Source organism: Saccopteryx leptura, chromosome 9 (assembly GCF_036850995.1).
Source record: "Saccopteryx leptura isolate mSacLep1 chromosome 9, mSacLep1_pri_phased_curated, whole genome shotgun sequence".
NCBI classification, from domain to species: domain Eukaryota; kingdom Metazoa; phylum Chordata; class Mammalia; order Chiroptera; family Emballonuridae; genus Saccopteryx; species Saccopteryx leptura.
The window spans coordinates 33,456,834-33,477,255 of record NC_089511.1 but is presented as its reverse complement, the minus strand read 5'-3'; the positions used below and the strand labels follow the sequence as shown (position 1 = coordinate 33,477,255).

The following is a 20,422-nucleotide window of genomic DNA, read 5'->3' as shown; positions in this document are numbered from 1 at the left end:
AGGGTGGATCCCAGTTGGGGTGCATGTGGGAATCTATCTCCCCTCCTCTCACCTAAAAAAATAACGCTCGGGTCTTCACTGAGGCCATTCAGGCTGTGACTGCTTCTCCCCACATACGTGCTAATGAGCACGGGCTGTGGGTTTCCAACCTGGCCACTTGTAGGAAAAATACTAATTAAATTTATCAGAATAATAACCAGCCTCCTCACATAGCACGTAACAGAAATACCCACAGTGCCCATTTTGTGGAGGAGGAGGTGGGGCCTCACCTGGGCCAAAAACGGGCAGAGAAATGACCAGAAGCTCAGGCCCAGCCCCCAGCCCCCACCTCTCATCCTGCCAGGTACCCATGCATTCTTTTTTTGACTGAGACAGAGAGAGGGACAGACAGAAAGGGAGAGATGAGAAGCATCAATTCTTCATTTCAGCTCCTTAGTTATTCAGTGATTGCTTTCTTATATGTGCCTTGACGGGGGGGGCGGGTACAGCAGAGCCAGTGACCCCTTGCTCAAGCCAGCGACCTTGGCTTCAAGCCCAGTGACCTTTCGGCTCAAGCCAGCAACAATGGGGTCATGTTTATAATTCCACGCTTAAGCCAGTGAGCCTCTGCTCAAGCTGGATGAGCTGGCACTCAAGCCGGTGACCTTGCGGTTTCAAACCTGGGTCCTCCGCGTTCCAGTCCGAAGCTCTATCCACTGCTCCACCGCCTGGTCAGGACCCATGCATTCTTCACGAGTGGGCTACACTGCATTGAACTACAGCACGAGTACATAGACATGGTTTATAAAAATCACTGTGATTTAATAAATAGCGAGGTGTTTCTGTCCAGGTTCCTCTCAGCCTGTCCAGAGCCTGGAGGGTGAGAAATGTGGGTGCAAGCCAGGGCCTGCACTTCCTGCGGCCTCCCAGGAGGCACTGGGTGAGCGACCTAATGCCACGGTGTCCTAAAAACACCCCTCTGAGGCGGGGCTGGGGGCGGGGCCGCATCATATAAAAATATCGGTCATGTAGGGCTTTTACGCTGGCCGGGTTCCACTATACATCTCCATGGTGAATCTGGGCCTTCTTGGCTCTGGAGCAGAACTTTTCACATAGTTTGAGGAGCTCTGACAAAATGAACACGGATGAGGCCAATCCCGTTAGAAGCAACAAATCTGAAAAGGTGAGAAAAGGGTCAGGGAACACAGGGTGTTGCCCTGCTCTGCCCAGGACTTGCCCCTGAGCCAGGGCAGGGCCCCGCATGGAGGTGGCTGCGGGTGCCCGTAGCTCTCAGGGACCTTTGCTGTGGGGTGTCCCTATGCTGCGCCCCTAATTAGAGACAGGCAAGGGGGCCAGGAGCTGGGCACCAACGGTTTCCGTCCCCTGGAGCCAGCTCCACAAGGACCAATGGCTTTCCACGTGGTTCAGGGCAAGGGGCGATGTGCCGGGAGCGGCATGCGGCCAAGGTCATGCTGGCCCCCACTGCTCCTTGAGGAAGCTTCCCCTTCCCCATCACTTCTGGCCCCAGCCCACCCTGACTTATTCCAGTGGGTTCATTTCCTAAAGGCTCCCCCCGACTGCACTCTCTTAGTGTTTGGAACCATCCCTGGCTCCCCATTGTCAGTGATCCATGACAAGTGCCCTTCAGAGTCAGTGAGCTGGCTTAATTCCCAGTGGATGGAAACATCCATTAAAATTTGGGGGGTTCTTTTGCCTGTGCCTACAGGGCAGTCACAGGAGATCCACCTGGACACTACTATTTTGGTTTTGGGAAGAAAGCGCTAATGTTCCCTCGTCTTGCCTCAGACCCCCCTGCTCCGCTGGGGGCTGCCTCACCTGCCTGCTCTGGGTTGGGGCTGGCCAATGGAAAGCCTGGGCGAGAAAGAAGGGAGGAGGAGGGAAGGCCGCGGTAGCTGCCCCTGCTCCTTCCAAGTCCCTGTGGTCACTGTGTCTCCCAGGTGGCTCCCTCCCCCTCAGAACCAACCCTCCTCCCATTTCTGCTCATGATCATCACAGCTGCAGGCGATGGAGGCCAAGCCCCCTCGGGGCAGCTTCCAAAGAATAAGGGTCTTCCCTAGGAAGCCTAGTCGAGGATGGAGGAGAGCCCCTGGGGTTCTGCAGCAGGGAATGTCTGCTCAGCCCCCAGAGAGCTGGCCAATAAATCGTGTCCCTTCCAACAAGAACTACTGGATGGCCAACTCCCTCTCTTTGGGTAAGCGGGTGTCCAAGTACACTGGCCCCTGTTAAAGTCCCCCACGGCTCATGGGGGAAAACTCACTCCTCAGCTGGGGCGCACAGCCTGTCACAGGCCGAGTCCAGACTGTCCCTGTAGCTGCTGTCTGTGCTCTGAGCCTCCTTGTTTTGGGGCAGGGACCGAGATGCCAAGTCCCCTCCTGCCAGAGGCCGGTTTTCTCTGAAGCCTCCCTGGTTGTACTTGTCCTCATCACGTGGCCCTCCTGCCCAGGGCAGGCACCAATCAGGTCCTTCGGGGATGGAATGCCCCGCCCCCTCCAGGTATGTGATGGGCATGGTCTCTGGTTACATCCTTGGGGCCCCTCCTACTCACCGAGAGCGCCTAGGTTCTCCGTCTGGAAGACCTTCTGCAGGGGTGGGATGTAGATCACGGCCAGCTGCCCCAGAATGGACCCGAGCACTGAGTAGAGGAACATGTGGTTCCGGAGGAAGCCGATCTCGAATATCAACTTGGTCTGCAGGAGAAGGGCACATAAACCCTTCTCAGGCAAGGATGCCCGTATCCGGGGGCTCCTGAGCGACCGATCAGGGACCACAGTCTCTCACAGAGAACACAATTCAGTGCTACAGGAAAGGAGGCTGAGAGGGCACTTGGGGCAGCAGGACTCACCTGAGAGCGACAGGTCAGGGCGTTGAAGAGGTCAAAGAACACAAAGCAGGTGAAGGTCATTGTCGTGGTGCGCGGGGTGCTCGCCTTGTCTTCGGGGATCTGGAACATAAGTACATAAGCTGAGGTGATGTGGTCCCCTGCCATCTACCCATCTTTCACCAAGAGCCGGGGCATGGAGCGCCTGTCATCGCCACTCAGGTTTGGGACACAGTCCTTTAATTTTACTGGGAATTGATCAAAACCTTCCTTCAGTCTTGAGTCAACTGGTGTGACCCAGGACCTGACCCCACTGTCAGTGGCTGGGAGGGGCCGTTAGCCTTCCCTCCGGAATTGCAGCTGCCCCTGATGCTCGTGGGAGGAAACCTCACAGGAGTAAATGGAATGACCCTTCCTTCAGCAGGTGACATTGCCTCCCTGGAGGGAACACCTCTACAGTTACAAAGGATGCAGAAGGATCCTCACCATGAGGCTGAATGAACAAAGCCACAAACCCCTCCCTGATTCTGGCACTGCTGCTGGGACCTGTCTCCGCTCTCATTCTGGCTGACATTGAAGGGCTGGGGCTGGAACCCCAAGTGAGAAGGTTCTAGGCATTCTCCAGGAACGTCCCTCTTCCTGGGAGAGGTGCTGACGACTCCTCTGGCCCAGGGAGTGGTCACCATCCCCACCTGAGCTTATCTGCTGGAGCAGAGGTTCACAGAGCCTTCTCTGGGAACAGGGAAACCCAGGAGGTCCTGGGTGGGGCCTGAGAACCTGCATTTCTCCCAAGGTTCCAGAGAACTGAGGCTGCTGAGGACAGTCATGCTACAGCAGGAAGGTGTGTGTCTCTCCCTCCACCAGGCTAGGACACGGCTGCCCCCTTCCCCAGCAGAGGAAGATTCTGGGAAAAGCAAAGCTCCTCTCAGAGCAGAACATTGGCAGGCCAGCGTCCCATCCCCCTTCCTGTACACGAGTGATTGGGGTTGAGTGTCTGGACGGGTCACCTGCTTAATCTCCATCTAGCTCACTGCACCTCTTCCCCCCTCTGCAAAGTCAGCTCCTAGTCCCCGCCATGCTGCCTTGTATTATGCTAGTCACCCCCCCCCACACACAGCAAGAACTGTTCACCTTGCTTCCCACACACCCGGCCCCCCGTCAGCCACTGACCAGGCACTGCATGGGCCGAGCCAGTGAGGACTTCGCTCACCTCTTTCCAGAAGATGAAGAGGGTCCCACTGATGATGATAGAGGCCGACAGGAGGATCCTCAGGATGAGGGCTCTGCTGAGGATCGTGTCCTTGACGTTCCTCGGCGGCTGCCGGAGGGTGTCTTTGTCCACTGGCTCTACCCCCAAGCTGTTTGGAGCAAAACAGGACAGTTTCAAAAGGCATGCATCGGTTAAGCAAAGAAAAAAAAAAAGTGACATGGAGCAAAGACATGCTTAAGTCACCATCAAAGGCACAGCCAGGACAGGGAGGTAGCAAAGGCCTCCATGTTGTCCTGCATGAGCCAGGGGTGTCCTCAGTCTCATGTCCTTGCTGGAAGTGTACCATTCCCATCTTCTGGCCTCTCCCTAACTGCCCAGCTCCTCGCTCCTTCCAGGAAGCCCCCCACAGCCTGCGCACCTCCACCTGGACACTCCCCCCCACCCCACACACCTTGATCTTGGAACCACGCCTAGTCATTTCTATGACTCATTTCCATCACCAGAAGGGGACCCGCCCCAAAGCCAGGCCCAGCCTTGTCCCAGCTGACCAGGAGAAACAGAACCTTGGCCCTGTCCACTGCAGGGATCCCCACCAACTGAGGGGCACCCGCCTTCAGCCAGTGCCCAAACAGTGGTAGGTGATCTGGGGGCACCAAGGAGGGAGCTGCTGGGTGAGGCCACCGCCCTGTTCTCGGGAAGAGCCCTTACTCTGGGCTGGGAGGGGACAACAAAGGACAACCCTCTTTCCATTAGCAACTGTCACTGCCAATGATTACATTAAATGGTGGACTTCCAGCAAGGACATGGAGGTCTACATTTGAAACAACACCCGCTAGGTGCTCAAGCACAGTGAAGGGCCTCGTCTACTTTGGTCTTCCTGACGCCAAAGCCCATTCTTCCTCCTGCATCCCTCAGCGAGCCTACCTCCCCCTTCTCCTTCATACAGCCACCAATTTACCGGGCTTCTATATGCCATGCACCACTGTAGGAGCTGGGATTCTGCAAGGAACGAAACAAAGGCCCTGCCTCCAAGAAGCTGACGTGCTAAAGGGGAGATGGGTTATATATAATCAGGTAAGCAAGGAAATACATATTTTCCCATTCATGGAAAAATAAAGCAGAGTGAGGTGGCTGCTGTTAGAGTAATCAGGGAGGACTGGACCATGCCGCTAGCCCAGGGAGAGCTTTCTAGGCAGGAGGGGCAGAAAGTTCCGCTATCCCCCGCCCTGTCTGCCTGGGCACTTCCTCCTGAGCCCAGAGCATTCCCCTCGCTGTCCTTCCCCCAAGTGCACCACACTTAAGTTTTCTGGGGTTCCTGTGGCCGGTCATCATGTTGCCCGCCGCTAGCACGGGGCGCCTGTGCAGTCAGGAGGGGCAGAAGCGGTGTGGGGGTCCCAGCCAGCCCGCTCCTCACCTCTGTGCCGGCGGCCCGTCCATGATGATGTTGATCCACAGGATCTGCATGGCGTTGAGGGGGTTGGGCAGGTTGCACATGGTGGACAGGGTGATGAGGCTCAGGGCCGAGATGCTCCTGCGGGCACAAGCGGCAGAACGGCCCCGTCAGCAGCTGCTTGTCAGATGCAGACGCAGCACCCGATGGCACTGGGCCATGCAGGCCTCGACTTACGTGCTCAGCTGAAACCGGACAAAGTTTTTGATGTTATGAAAAATCCCCTTGCCTTCCTCCACCGCATTCCTGCAAGAGAGGAGAAAGCATTTATTCACAAGGAGGGCTTGGCGGAAAGGTTCAGCCAGCTGTCAGCTGCTTGATTGAAGTGGTGGCGTCACCTCTGGGGAGGTGGGGACAGGTCCCTGAGCCATGATCACACTTCTGTCTGAAGTTTGTACATTACTCCCATCATTCAAGCCCGGGGACCTCAGCCCTCACCCCGGGCTCCTGAGGTACCTAATGCACGCCTGTGATTCACCACTGACAAGAGAGACAGCAAAACCAATGAAATCCAATAGTTGGATCCAGGGCACAGCAAGGAGAAAGAGAACTGAGGTCAAAAACATCATCTATTGTACTTTTAGAAGGTTCTTTGTGAAATTCCTTGAGTCACTAATGTAGTAGAAAAGTAATTCCTCCTCCCATTTTTTAAATTAAAAAAATGTTGCAAAAGAACTAAAGCTATAGAGCTGTGTATTAGCGACAGGTTCTTATTAAGAGGAACTGTTTTAAGAATTCCTATGGTGGATACATTTGTAAAGGTAAGACCCCTTTTGTAAAGTTGACAGTCATTACCAAACTTCAGTGTTTTTCAGATTTTTCATATCAGGTTTAAGAAAAGTTTTTCTCACTCCCAGTTATTATCATTTATTTAGAACACAATGGTGTTAATGACCTGGGCATTTCTGTCCAATCTCTTTTCAGTGCATGAAATGTACATTTCAATGCAAACAGAATACTAGACTCAAACTGAATATACTCATTTTTCTCAAACTGAATACATTCATTGTTGGTGTTTTTCATTTAACACTATGTTGTGAGCATTTCTCTGTCATGAAAATGTTCTTTAAAATGTTTCCTAATGGCCACATAGTATTCCGGTCTCTTGCTGTTGGCATTTAGGGTGACCCAGGATGTCCTTATACACAGTGCTGCAGCTCACACACCAGCATGTGGCTCTTTTGCACAAGTGACCCGAGTTTTTCCATCAGTGCACAAATGAGGGTTCTGCTGCACCTGTCACATTCCCCTGAGGGCTGCCTGTCATGAACCCTAGGGCGGTCCCAATGCCCCTGCTTTAAGTGGTGTACGGGCCTGGGGACAGCTACAGCACAGCAGATCGTAGGGGACAGCTGGTTAACACACGCATTTTTGCCACTAAAAAACACCTAAAGAGTAACTTACATGATGGCTGAGAAGTCGTCATCCACCAGGATCATGTTGGCAGCCTCTTTGCTGACATCTGTCCCTGTCTGCCCCATGGCGATCCCAATGTCCGCCGACTTCAGGGCTACCGCATCGTTCACCCCGTCCCCCGTCATGGCCACGATCGCCCCCGACTCCTGCAAAGCCTTTGGAAAGAGGAGAGGAGTGGAGGCATGCAGATCCCCCGTCCTCTCCCAATGCTCTGCCCCTCACTGGGGCTGATGGCAGAGACCCCTCCCTGGGGGGCACTGGAGTCAGCTGGCCCGAGTCTGCATCCCAGCTCCATTTGCTCTAACTGTAGGAACTGGGCAGCCTCGATCCTATCAATCTTGGTTTCTCCATCTGCAAAATGGGAGCGACAGTCCCTCTCCTCAGGGCTGTGGTGAGGCCTAAGCCGAGACCATGGACGTGACTGTGCCTAGCAATAGTAAAGGCTCAGACGTGGTATCTCTCCCCATTAATAAATAATAATCAACTCATCCCCTGACACTATGTGGAGCCCTACATTTTCTTTGAGGAATAACTTGCATAGAGGTTTACTCTGCAGAATAAAGAGACCTGAAAATAACATAAAAGAAACAACACAACCACCAACACAGTTGAAGAGCATGTTTTCAAAGTATATATGCGGGACACCGAGCACACCTGCGGACTTGCGTTCCGGCACTTCCATTTTTTGATGCACAATCCAAAAATCAGACCCACTCTTTTATTTGGCACCTGCTGTGTGCCGGGCACTATGCCAAGAGACTCACAGGCCTGGCTTTCTTTAATAGTCTCACCAACCTTGTGAATTAGCTGACGTCATTCATCTTATGCCACCTGACAGACAACACTGGCCTGCAGTCAACAAGACTATGCCAAAGAGCACATGACTAAGAGGATAGTCTCTCTGTTTTTCCCTTGGCCTCACCCAACTCCCGCTCCCTGAGCTCCGTGTATGGGGAGCTCCACAGGCTGGCGACGGGCGACTGCTGATGCAGCTGCCCTGGACCCAGAGGAGGAAGCCACGGCTTGAGGACGGCCAAGGCTCCCGCCAGCTTGGGCCCTGCACCACCCTGCAGAGCAGAGCCATCGCGCTGCCCCGGACTGTACCCTGAGGGACGAGGGAGGCAGTACCTGTCCCCTCACACCCTTTACCTTTATGATTTTCAGTTTGTGCTTTGGGCTGGTCCTGAAGAAGATGGATACCTGGATATAGAGGCATGAAAGCAGAGTCAGAGATGGGAAGTTGGAAACACACTCCTCTCTACAACTTCCCAGCGAGCCCCCGGGAGGATCCTACCTTCCCGACGTGGTCAGCCAGCTGGTCCTGCTCCATACGGTCCACCTCTTCCCCAGACATGGTGCTCAGCTTCCCGTTGCACAGGCCGATGTTCCTTCCTGCGTGGTTGGGAGAATCCATTCTGGGCTTGTCCCAGGCCTGCAGCTGGGGTCCCTCTTCCCAACCCTCACTCCACCGACCTGACATCAGTCCCTGCCTTGGCCACAGAGTAACATGTAACTATAGCTACCCTGAGCACCTGCTATGTCACGTGAACGAATTGCATCCACAGAATTAACCTACAACAAAGGCCTTATCCCCCACGTTAAAGATCAGGAAACAGAGGGAAGTAACTTCCCCAAGGTCACAGAGCTGGTACATGATAATGCAGGAACCGGACAGGGTTCTGTCTGGCTCCACAGTGCCAGGCTGCCTCCAGACAGAGGGGCAAGAGATCCAAGACATGATAATCTTCGCATCAGTAAAGAGCAGAGTAGTGGGCGGAGGGTTGCTAGCTAGCCCTCTGCTGACGAAGAGCTTGAGGGTCAGAGTGGTTCAACGATTTGCCAAGGGTACACAGCTGATGGCAGAAGCTGGACTGGAACAATACTGGCTGCGAAGATGAACTAAGATCATGGATGAAAAGCCCTGCCACACAGTAGGTTCTCATTATACATGAGGTCTTTCCCCCTTTTGGTGAATTTGCCCACATTCTAGCAACAACCACCTTTAAAGGTGGAATGCTGGTACACGAATCTCAGAATCTTTCCTAAGCACCGAGCAGGTGAGCGCTCCTGACCAGGTTTGTCGAGGGTTAACCAATGGTAGCGACCCCATTGTAAAGGACGGCCGGTCCTTTCTTCCTCACCCTCCACCCGTTCCACGTTACCGATTGCCAAGGCCGTCTCCAGGGCATCCCCCGTTATCATTTTCACGGACACGCCGGACTCGGAGAGAAGCTGCACGGCTTCCTTCACGCCAGCCCTCGGAGGGTCGATGATTCCGACAAGACCCAGAAATGTCAGCTGCCCCAGCTCGGGCCCAGAAGCCAGGGCCAGGACTGTGGAGAGACCAGACCCATAGAAATGTCACTGATGGCCGAGGGGACCGATTTGATCTCCAGTCAGCCCTGGTCCCCACGATGCTGCAGTTCCTCCTTGTTCTGTGAGGGGCGTGGGCACTGAGCTCCCGGACTACAAAAGCGGAGGCAAAGGTCTTTGGAGTGGCCGCCAGGCCTGTGCAGGGCAGCGAGTCTCACCCCAGAGAGAGGCTAGAGACAACTTTCCTGGCAGAAAATAAGACCTCTCATAAAACCCAAACCCACCCCAACAAGAGCGGCCACGGGAAAGCCTGGGAGGTGGCCTCTGACGGGACATTTCTGACAGGTCTCCCCTGGTCTTTTATTTGCTCTGTTCTCATCCTGTCAGCTCCAGCAGACCGGGGATGGCAGCCACCAAAGGTTAAGGAAATCATGCGGGAGGGGACATGGGTGAGAGGACTCCGCTGGCTTGTCCTGGCCTTGACTCTGTTTCGGTGGCACAGAAGCCAGGCCCCGCTCCTGGGGACGAGTGCTCCCAGAGGGGGTGGCATGAGGACCGACCTCATTTTGTCACCCTACTGATCACGGAGGAGGGCTGTGGCCAGGAAGCCTCCAGCTGCACCTCCCTAATGCAGCTGTCATGTGCCCGTGATGCGGGGGCTATTCCCAAAGCTGCGATGTCCTCACCTTGCACACCTGCCCACAAGCTGCTAGCAATGTATAATTGTGCTCCCTGAAGGGGAAAACCAAGGCAACTGAAACCAATATGGCAAGCCCAATGCTTCTCATTGTCCCCTGAGGGAATACAAATGTTCCACACTGTCTTCAGACACTTTCTCTGAAAACAGGCAGTCTGACACATGATGTGATGGGAAACACGGTTTTAAATGTTCGGCCCATCAGGGAGTGCATTGGCCCTGGTGCAGAAAATTGGAAATGGCCAAGGAATGAAATGTCTGCCTTGATTTAAAAGAGCTCTAGGTTTTCCTGACAGTGAGCAATGAGCAGGAAGACCACTTGGGAAAATCAGTATTTGGGGGGCATCCCATTCATCTGTCTTAGAACCCTCAGGAGGCAGGGTTCCACCTCCTCTCACACACAAGCCACATCTGGATCAATGGGCATCGTGGGGGGAGGGGGGGCTCCCTATTAACCTCACAATTTCTTTACATTTCTTGGCACGCTGCCTGACTACCATTCCGACCAACCACCTGACTACGGACCCTGCTTTCATGCACGCAGTCAGTCAGTATTACATGCAAACTGAAAGCTGGAGGCTGGGGTCACAGGCACTGACCCCGCAGGCCAAGCGACCCCATCTTCTTCTCTTCCTGCTGGCAGAAGGATCTCTGCTGGGGGGTCAGTGGCAGGGGGATGCCCCCGTGGTTGTACATGGTACAGTAACGGATCACCTCCTCAAAGGCCCCCTTCATGAAGTACATGTCTTCATGCTCCTTGAAAAAGACAAAAGGAAAAAAAAAATCTAGCACTGGGTGCTTTGGTTCCTGGTGACTGTCACCTCACCCACAGAGAGATGTTCGCGGCAGGGTTATTTATAGAAAACTTTCAGCTTTCCCCAACATAGGCCAGATGAGTTATCGGAAATCCACACGATGGAATGCTACACTGCTATAAAAGGAACGGGGGGGGGGGGGCTGATCTCTGACCCCCACTCTGCATTCAGTCACCTTGTTCATGTCATTCAGAGCATCCTGTTTCATTAACTGGTCATATTTCAGCCACTGTTCTGTCTTAGGTGGGGGACTGATCGCTAGATATCTATTTCGGAACATTCTATTCCAGACTGTCAAGGGGATGGGTAGGGAGAGAAGAGAGGCAAAATTATAAAGAGGCTCCATTTTAAAAGTCACATTTCAATACTTTTCTTGGTGACAATATAATTTTCTCATAGGAAAAATTTGAAGGTATTAAATTTTTTTTTTAAAATCCATAGTCCTTTTTAAGCACCGGAGTTGACACACCCATCCACTCCTGGCCAAACCTGAAACGAGCTGGCCAAGCTGCCCCCACCCTGAATGACATGAGTAATCCTGGCACAGATGAGACATGATAGATTCCAGAGAGAGCAGGGGAGAAGAAAAAGGCTGGAAGAAAAGGTGGAAGGTAATAAAAAACCTTTTTTTTAAAGAAAAAGCACTTTTCCTTGTAAAAATCCGAAAAGCCACAGTAAATTCAAAAATCAAAAAGGAAAAAGAAAAACAGCTGATAGCCATGACTAGTTTGGTGTATATTTCTTTGGTCACTTATAACGTGTGCACACAACTGTGTTGATGCGCATGTGTACGCGTGAGCTCGCTGTTCACACCACGGAGCCCCTTCTGGAATGCAGACTCGGTCCCCCATTGTGATAGTTAACTGAACTCATGTGTGTAAAGAACTTAACATGGAGATGTGAGAGGAGGACCCCAAGTTAGCAGGGGGTCCATGTTAGCAGTGGACGCAGACAGGCGCTCCAGCAGTGGGCACTCAGCAGCTATGGGACAGGCCAGTGAGTCTCGCCCTGAGTGTACATCAGAATCCCCCAAAACACAGATTTCTGAGTCCTCCCTCCCCAGAATTTCAGGAGTTCTGGGGTGGAACCTGAGAATCTGCCTTTCTAACAACTTCCCAGGTGATGCTGAGGTGCTGGTCCAGGAACCCCACTTGGAGAACCAGGAATTCGGATAAAAATCTCAGAAGAGGCCCTGGCCGGTTGGCTCAGCGGTAGAGCGTCGGCCTGGCGTGTGGGGGACCCGGGTTGGATTCCCGGCCAGGGCGCACAGGAGAAGCACCCATTTGCTTCTCTACCCCCCCCCCTTCCTCTCTGTCTCTCTCTTCCCCTCCCGCAGCCAAGGCTCCATTGGAGCAAAGATGGCCCGGGCGCTGGGGATGGCTCCTTGGCCTCTGCCCCAGGTGCTAGAGTGGCTCTGGTTGCGGCAAAGCGACGCCCCGGAGGGGCAGAGCATCGCCCCCTGGTGGGCAGAGCGTCGCCCCTGGTGGGCGTGCCGGGTGGATCCCGGTCGGGCGTATGCGGGAATCTGTCTGACTGTCTCTCCCCGTTTCCAGCTTCAGAAAAATACAAAAAAAAAAAAAAAATCTCAGAAGAGGACCCAAGATTGTCAAAGACTGAATTGACATCAACTGTATTTCCCTGTATTTGGAACCTCATGGAAGTAGCCAGAAACTTGAAGCTCTTCTCCCTGACTCCTTTCGCTCACTTCGGTGGCGCAGGGACACGAGGAAAGGGCAGAGGGGCAAACTCACCTCGGTCTTGGGGCTGCATTTGACCGCCATCCACTTCTGCTCTGAACTGAACGGGATCTCTTTTTTTCTCACGTACGAATCTTTAACGTCACTTAGGTCCATCTAGGATAATAAAACGGATGCTTTCAGCGAGCCACCCTAAAGCAATCGCTGCAAAGCTCAGGTCACTTAAATCAGTGGTCCCCAACCTTTTTTGGGCCACAGACCGGTTTAATGTCAGAAAATATTTTCATGGACCGGCCTTTAGGGTGGGACGGATAAATGTATCACGTGACGGAGACAAGCGTCAAGAGTGAGTCTTAGATGGATGTAACAGAGGGAATCTGGTCATTTTTTAAAAATAAAACATTGTTCAGACTTAAATATAAATAAAACAGAAATAATGTAAGTTATTTATTCTTTCTCTGCGGACCGGTACCAAATGGCCCACTGACCAGTACTGGTCTGCGGCCGGGGCTTGGGAACCACTGACTTAAATGATTCATTATTCACACCACCTCAGGCAGCTGAATCCAAGCCTTTAGCTCACAGAGAAAGGCCTCATTTGCTGTCAAATGTCTCAACCAGGAAAAAAAAAAAGCCTCTTGTTCCAGGTGCAGAACCACATGGCCTTTGAAACAGCTTCCAGCTGAAACCTGCCCAGACACAGAAGCCTGTGGCGTTTCTGTCAGAAGAAATGTTTCAGACTTGAAGATGTAGCAATTTCCCCAAAAGGAACCCCTGGGTTAGCAGGGTGGCCTCTTGTCACAGCCTGGGGTCCTTGCCAGGCCTGACATTTGTTGGCTTTTTGACAGTTTGGGGGGCCAGTTATTTGATAGCTGAGCCTCAGTTTCCCCAACTGTACACTAATCCTAACCTGTGCATCCCATTGCCCCACAAGGGGGTAAAAATGGGTCCTTAGAGGAGGCAAGAAAAACAAACAAAAACAGTACTTTTATATATAAAGCACAGATCTGCATACAGTACAGAAACAAACATACAATGTATCTGCCGTGTCAGAATTCTATGGAAGGAGTCATTAGAAAAAAATGCCTACAAAGGCTCCTTAGGAGGGAATTATGGGCTGTAATATGTCCCTCCAAAAGATGTGCTGAAGTCCTAACCCCCAGTACCTGTGAATAGGATCTTATTTGGAATTAGGGTCTTTGGAGGTGGAATCAGGGTAAGAGGAGGTCTTTAGGGCAGGTCTCAGCCCACATGTCTGGGGTCCTGGGGAGAAGAGGACAACGCCATGTGAAGCGGGTGCAGGGAGGACACCACGTGCAGACTGAGGCAGAGATGAGGGCAACGCCACGTGAAGTGGATGCAGGGAGGACACCACGTGCAGACTGAGGCAGAGATGAGGACAACGCCACGTGAAGTGGATGCAGGGAGGACACCACGTGCAGACTGAGGCAGAGATGAGGGCAACGCCATGTGAAGTGGGTGCAGGGAGGACACCACGTGCAGACTGAGGCAGAGATGAGGGCAACGCCATGTGAAGTGGATGCAGGGAGGACACCACGTGCAGACTGAGGCAGAGATGAGGACAACGCCACGTGAAGTGGGTGCAGGGAGGACACCACGTGCAGACTGAGGCAGAGATGAGGACAACGCCATGTGAAGCGGGTGCAGGGAGGACACCACGTGCAGACTGAGGCAGAGATGAGGACAACGCCACGTGAAGCGGGTGCAGGGAGGACACCACGTGCAGACTGAGGCAGAGATGAGAGTGATATGTCTGCAGACCAAGCAGCACCTGAGACCACTGGCAGCAGTACTCTCGTTCATTCGAGGATGAATGAGATAATACACACACAGTGCCCAGCACTATGCCTGTCACACAGAAAACACTTAATACACGTCCGCTATTATTTATTTAAAAAGGTATATTCTAAAATCTCAAACCTGGCCTCCCAAATAGTTTGGACTCATGAAAGAGTAAAACCCTAGCACATAAAGGAAAGAAGGTTCTGGAACCCCTGTCCCCTCGCCCCTGCACAGGTGGTTGGCGAGGGAACAGGACAGGGACTCTACCCAGGGTTTCCCTCCTGCTGTGCCAGCCCAGCCAGCTGTCCCTTCCCTGCAGGGCTGTGGGACTGGTTGAGTGGAGCTGGCCCCTACTGTTTTACAGGGGGCAATAAGTTCCATTTGGTGTTATGGACATTCTGGAGAGAATTTTCTTCTGTGAGTGTAAGGAAAAGAATATGGCGTAGCAGTGTCTTAAAGCACTTGTCTACCTTTACAGGGACGTATTGCAAGGACAGCCTTCTCCCCACTCATCTGCCCACAGTACTGGCTCCTGGAACACCCTGTTGTGGGCTGTGACATGGGCGAGAGGCAGAGAGGAGGGGACCCGGGTCTGTGCCAGGGGAAGGACAGATGAACAAATGAACAAGGGACAGTGCAAATGTGTGGCAGTTCGGGGTGCCTGTGTGGGCAGAGGCATCCACAGAGGTGGCAATGGCAGTGAACTCGAAGAGAAACGCTGAGGTAGCCAGGAAAGGAAGGGTCATAGCTTAGGCGGCAGCGGTCGGGAGCAGAGTGGCTGGGAAGGAGCAAGAGGGTCCGTTCCCGCAGGACAAACACCAGGACAGAGGGCTCTGATCGGACCTCTCCTGTTATCTGTCCCCTGTGCACAAAGCACAGTCGTCAACCCACCACCCACCCCTTCAACACTGGTGAGCAGCCGCTCTGGGCCGGGCATTGGGGCACCAAGTGGGCAGCATTTCTGCCCAGTCCCAGAGCTCAGGGTCCAACCACTGAGCCCTGGAACCAATTCAATGAATTAAAAGGAAATAAAAAAACTTCCACCTTCATTGCCAGGGCGATCAAGGCACCTTCCGTGGGCTGTCCCATCACAGTATTCTCTCTGATGATCGCGTTGTTGGCGACACAGCCGGCCTGAAAGGGGGAAATTTCCAAGTGTCTCTAATTACTATTTGGAGGTGGCACCCCCCCGGGGACCTGGGCTCACTCAGGTGTGAGAAAGTCAGACACTGAACACTTGACCCGTTCGGAAGCTTGGCTGGGACACGCATGAGAGATAAGATTTATTCTTTGAAATACATCAGAGTCCCCGCTCTCAAAATAAACAGCAAATATTTATTGACTCTGCTCAATGCTGGTGGTCTTAAAGCCTTTGTAAAGAAATGCAGTGGGAAAGCCTGCAGGCTGGTGGTGATGAGCTTGGGTGATGGTGAGTGACCAATATTGAGCATGGAGTTTCTGTACGGGGTGACTGGTGTCTGGAATTAGACAATGGTGGTGGCTGAGCAACTTTGTGAATATACTAATCACCACTGCACTGTATACTTTAAAAGGGTGGATTCTGAGGCATCTGAGTTATATCTGAGTTTATATACAATTAAAAATAGTAATTAAAAAAAGGAAACACTCAAAAGAGCTCTGGCTTCCCTCCCTCCCTGGCCGAGTGGTTTTGGGCACGCACATCAGCTTTCTGTGCCTGTTTCTTTCTTTTTTTTTTCATTTTTCCGAAGCTGGAAACGGGCAGGCAGTCAGACAGACTCCCGCATGTGCCCGACCAGGATCCACCCGGCATGCTCACCAGGGGGCAATGCTCTGCCCCTCTGGGGCATCGCTCTGTTGCATCCAGAGCCATTCTAGCGCCTGAGGCAGAGGCCACAGAGCCATCCCCAGTGCCCGGGACATCTTTGCTCCAATGGAGCCTCGGCTGCGGGAGGGGAAGAGAGAGACAGAGAGGAAGGAGAGGGGGAGGGGTGGAGAAGCAAATGGGCACTTCTCCTGTGTGCCCTGGCCGGGAATTGAACCCAGGACTCTTGCACGCCAGGCCGACGCTCTACCGCTGAGCCAACCGGCCAGGGCAAGAGCCCGTTTCTTAATCTGCACAACATGTAGGTGTAGGATGGGCCTCCCAAGGTTGCTGTGATAATTAAGTGGCCCTGGACGTGGGACCTGGAGAAGTGGGTGCACAGTAACTGTCATAAAGGGAGCCGGCCGAGCTCAGGCTTCACAGAGGGCACTGCCGTGTGGGAGGATGGGTGCGGCCAGCACTGTAAGTATTGACAGTAACAGCAGGCGGCATTTATCGCGTGCTTATTGTCCAACAATCACTGAGCACCCTCTCTGTCCAGGCTCCTCTAAAGCCTTCCCAGCAGGCAGCGAGGGGAAGCAGGGGCTCCAGTTCTTCTCTTCCCTCTGATGTTTCCATTTCTGGGGCCACTGTGACAACCTGACTCCTGGGAGGGGGGGGGGTGGCCCAGGTGTCGCCAAGAACCAGCTGGTCCAATAGCTGTTTCTCTTTTCAGAGAGAATCCCTATCAGCCCCGTTTTAAATGCATGTTTCTCCGATGGAGCTTTTGACTCTTACCTCCACCAATTTCCCCACTGAGACATTGGAAAACTCCTTAATGACTTCCTTTGATGGTAAAAGACAGACTGTCCCTTGGCCATTATACCCAACTCCGCTGACCTGCAGGGCAAAGGGAGAGAAGGATATCATCAAGTGTCAAGAATACATTCCCCCCGTTACCTGAGGATCCATCCTGAGGACACAATCCTAGCCACAAACAAGGCTTCAAGCCTGAACACATTCCCTGCAGGATTGTGTATTAATCAGAATACCTCACAAACTGCCACGTGTCAGTAAATGGCAATAATTTAGCTCAATGAGATATGCTGCAGCCAGTAAAAATTCTGCTTAAGGAAACCAAATGACAGCATAGAAGAGTGCTTCTGTTCTAAGACAGAGGTAGGCAAGCTTTTTCTTATAGAGCCAGATAGCAAATATTTTACCCTTCGCAGCTCATGCAAATCTCTGTCGCAAAGACTCAACTATGTAGTTGTGGCATAAAAGGAGCCATCAACAACATATAAACAAAAAGGTGTGGCAGCATGCCAACAAAATGTTATTTACAATAGGCATTGGCCCAGGGGCTGTAATTGTCGACCCCTTGGTGTGGAACATACTGTGAAAAAAAGTAGCAAGCTACAAAATTGCACATTCAGAAAGCTTACAAACCACAGATGGACTAATCATGGCGAGTTTACCATGGGAGGTTATGGATTGTTTACAGAGTTTACCATGGGATGTTATAATTGTTTTCTCGCTTTTAAATGTATAAGGTGATTATATAAAAAATAGAGATGGTTACCTTAAGACAGTCATGCTCCTTGCAGCTATTGGTAACAAGGAATTTGCACAACATAACCATATTTGTTCCCTTGTTACTGTTTTCTAGAAGACTCCCTGTGCTTCCTGTAGGAAGAAAAGGGTCCAGCAAGGCACACCTTTGTCTGGAACCTTGTAAATTCACGCAGCACTCACCTCGGCATGGAGCCCATCCGATGTAACAAGTTGGGTGACAGTCATTTCATTGGCAGTCAGAGTCCCCGTCTTATCAGAACAGATGACATTGCAGCAACCTGGCACAAGAAAACGAAGAGTTTACAGGAAAAAGTGGTCATCACCATCAGCTCCCAGGCTGAATTAACATGGTACCAAAACATCCATTAATCTAATTTATAAGAATTCAGCTAGCTGGAGACCCTCACCTAAAGTCTCCACAATCGGTAACTTCTTCACAATGACCTGCTTCTTGGCCATCCGTAGCACTCCCAGGACCAGTGTAACCATGACAACGATGGGCAGACCCTCTGGAATGGCGGCCACAGCCAGGCTGGATCAAAAGGTCAAATAGGTTAACTTTAACATGCACTTAAGAATAATATAGGCCCTGGCCGGTTGGCTCAGTGGTAGAGCGTTGGCTTGGCGTGCGGAAGTCCCTGGTTCGATTCCTGGCCAGGGCACACAGGAGAGGCACCCATCTGCTTCTCCACCTCTCCCCCTCTCCTTCCTCTCTGTCTCTCTCTTCCCCTCCCGCAGCCAAGGCTCCATTGGAGCAAAAGGTGGCCTGGGCACTGGGGATGGCTCCCTGGCCTCTGCCCCAGGCTCTAGAGTGACTCTGGTCGCGACAGAGCGACGCCCTGGATGGGCAGAGCATCACCCCCTGGTGGGTGTGCTGGGTGGATCCTGGTCGGGTGCATGCGGGAGTCTGTCTGACTGCCTCCCCGTTTCCAGCTTCAGAAAAATACACACACACACACAAAAAGAATGATATAGAATCTATCTGGGATTGGCAACACTGTTATGCGCAGGGGCCATGCTAATCTTCGTTGTATCATTCCAATTTTTGTATATGTGCTGCCGAAGTGAGCACGGCAACACTTTTACATGCTAAAGCTTGTCTCTAGTGTCCCCAAAGTCCCTTTCTGTTTCCCATTCCATGATGCACCTGCCTTTGTCTTCAACATACATTGCTCTGAGCTCCCCTTGACCTCGCAAACCCGTTTTTGGGAAGGGATCTCATCTATCAGATACCCACACTTTAGAGTAAACTAGTCTATCAGTTGTTTTGCCTCTTTAAGTGCTTTTGCATTTGAATTGCCCTCATTTATTAAAGAGCCAAGTCTCTGGGCCCTAGGAAAGAAATTTTCAGAATCAGGCAATAAGAAGAAAGTAGGATTTTTTTGGTTCAGAGGATCCTCCCTTAAAGTTTACTTTTCATTGGTCCAATGGTTTAGACACTTCTGGTAAGGAAGCCAGGCAGGAAATTAAAATCAAGTGAGGCAAGGTGACACAGTTGTGCGTTTGCCTATTATAGCAGATCTATTTTGATTGAGGTATCTGCTCACTTCCTTATCATTCCTCCATGTGACCTCACTCTCCTATAACCAGTGTTGACTGGATTAGAGGAGACCACGTGATCCAAGCTGAACCAATGAGCTTCTCTTCTTTGGGAATCTGAACTGGGATTGAGAACACGGATCCCCATCCTGTGGGCAGTATGTCAACATGTGATAGGCTGTTAAGAAGGGGTTCTTTCTGTCTTAATTCAGCTCAGAATACTGGGGCTGACTGCTCCCCCATTGCACATTTCTGAGCAGGCCTGGCAGAGGGCTGGTTAATGACCAGCTAACCTCAGGCCAATGGGGGAGACTGCAGGTGAGTGTGTGAGAGGCGGTGTTTGTGCAGAGTCATGCAGTGAGCACTGCCATGCCGCACCCACCACAGGTCGCCCGCTGCACTAGGACCTCCAGCAGAGTCCTGCAGGACTCCAGTAAAATTTTGCTGAATGAGCAAACACACAAGTGAATAGATGGCAGGTGTCTATCTAGACCACACTGGCCCAGCGAGCGCTCTACGTGGCTGGTTAGTAATCACACAGCCTAGCTGGGGAGGCCCATTCAACCAAAGCCATGGGCTGCTAATGTAGTTCATCCAATCTAAGGTAGGGCTGCTGGTGAAGGGACACCATTATCTTGTGTACCACCAAGAGAGGAAAAGGTACTGCCAATTTATCAGCAACACGGTGCTTTATCACACCACTTATGCGACGTCTGACCTCAGAGAAGTTAAAATGTGAAGAAGGATGTACATTTTAGAGTCAAAGAAACAGGACCTGATGGTGGCCTTTTACCCAGGGACAACGGAGCATTCAGTTATATAAACCAAGATGACTGAATTTGGTCAAGGGCCTGTGCCCGGTTTCTATGGTGATGGCAAAGAAGGCTTCCTTGCCTTATGGAACAAGCTGATAAGGCGAACTAAGCAAACATGTGTGAGGGTCATGAGGGGGACTTGTCCCCTATATGGTGTGGGAAGGGTGATTCTGTACCAGGAAGCTGTCACAGTAATAAAACACGTATCTACCAACTGATAAAGATTAGAATGGAGCCGGAAAACAAAGTACACGGTGGATCACCGAGAGCAGTGGTCGGCCAACTCCATAGTCAGCAGAGCCAAATAACAACAGTACGACGACTGAAATTCCTTTTGAGAGCCAAATTTTTTAAACTTAAACCATATAGGTAGGTACATTGTTGTTCATTTAATTAGGGTACTCCTAAGCTGGCCTTTGCTAAAAACGTCCTCAATCTGATTGAGCAGGTGGCTCGCGAGCCGCGGTTTGCCAACCACTGACCTAGAGTCA

The 20,422-nt window shown here is 51.9% G+C and overlaps 1 protein-coding gene and 1 non-coding gene across 7 annotated transcripts in view; both read right to left on the bottom strand.

The window, feature by feature from the left end:
* Positions 1-456: 456 nt before the first annotated feature.
* ATP2C2 (ATPase secretory pathway Ca2+ transporting 2) overlaps positions 457-20,422 on the bottom strand; it is a 66,407-nt gene continuing 46,441 nt past the window's right edge. The window contains exons 13-29 of one of the 6 annotated variants that reach the window (XM_066348933.1): positions 17,985-18,109; positions 17,758-17,855; positions 16,801-16,902; positions 15,264-15,353; positions 12,471-12,572; positions 10,504-10,657; positions 9,057-9,227; positions 8,189-8,286; positions 8,044-8,094; positions 6,883-7,049; positions 5,656-5,724; positions 5,443-5,559; positions 4,029-4,176; positions 2,843-2,941; positions 2,546-2,687; positions 2,258-2,435; positions 457-1,154 (exon numbers count right to left, since the gene is read on the bottom strand). In XM_066348933.1, the coding sequence (XP_066205030.1) occupies positions 1,088-1,154; positions 2,258-2,435; positions 2,546-2,687; positions 2,843-2,941; positions 4,029-4,176; positions 5,443-5,559; positions 5,656-5,724; positions 6,883-7,049; positions 8,044-8,094; positions 8,189-8,286; positions 9,057-9,227; positions 10,504-10,657; positions 12,471-12,572; positions 15,264-15,353; positions 16,801-16,902; positions 17,758-17,855; positions 17,985-18,109 (1,978 nt within the window). In that variant the 3' untranslated portion in view covers positions 457-1,087. Of the gene's footprint in view, positions 1,155-2,257; positions 2,436-2,545; positions 2,688-2,842; positions 2,942-4,028; positions 4,177-5,442; positions 5,560-5,655; positions 5,725-6,882; positions 7,050-8,043; positions 8,095-8,188; positions 8,287-9,056; positions 9,228-10,503; positions 10,661-12,470; positions 12,573-15,263; positions 15,354-16,800; positions 16,903-17,757; positions 17,856-17,984; positions 18,110-20,422 lie in introns of all 6 variants that reach the window. The other 5 variants (XM_066348932.1, XM_066348934.1, XM_066348936.1 and 2 more) reach the window with 5 other exon arrangements.
* LOC136381622 (U6 spliceosomal RNA) lies at positions 18,543-18,649 on the bottom strand. Its single transcript, XR_010747113.1, has one exon. It is a non-coding gene; the product is annotated as a U6 spliceosomal RNA (small nuclear RNA).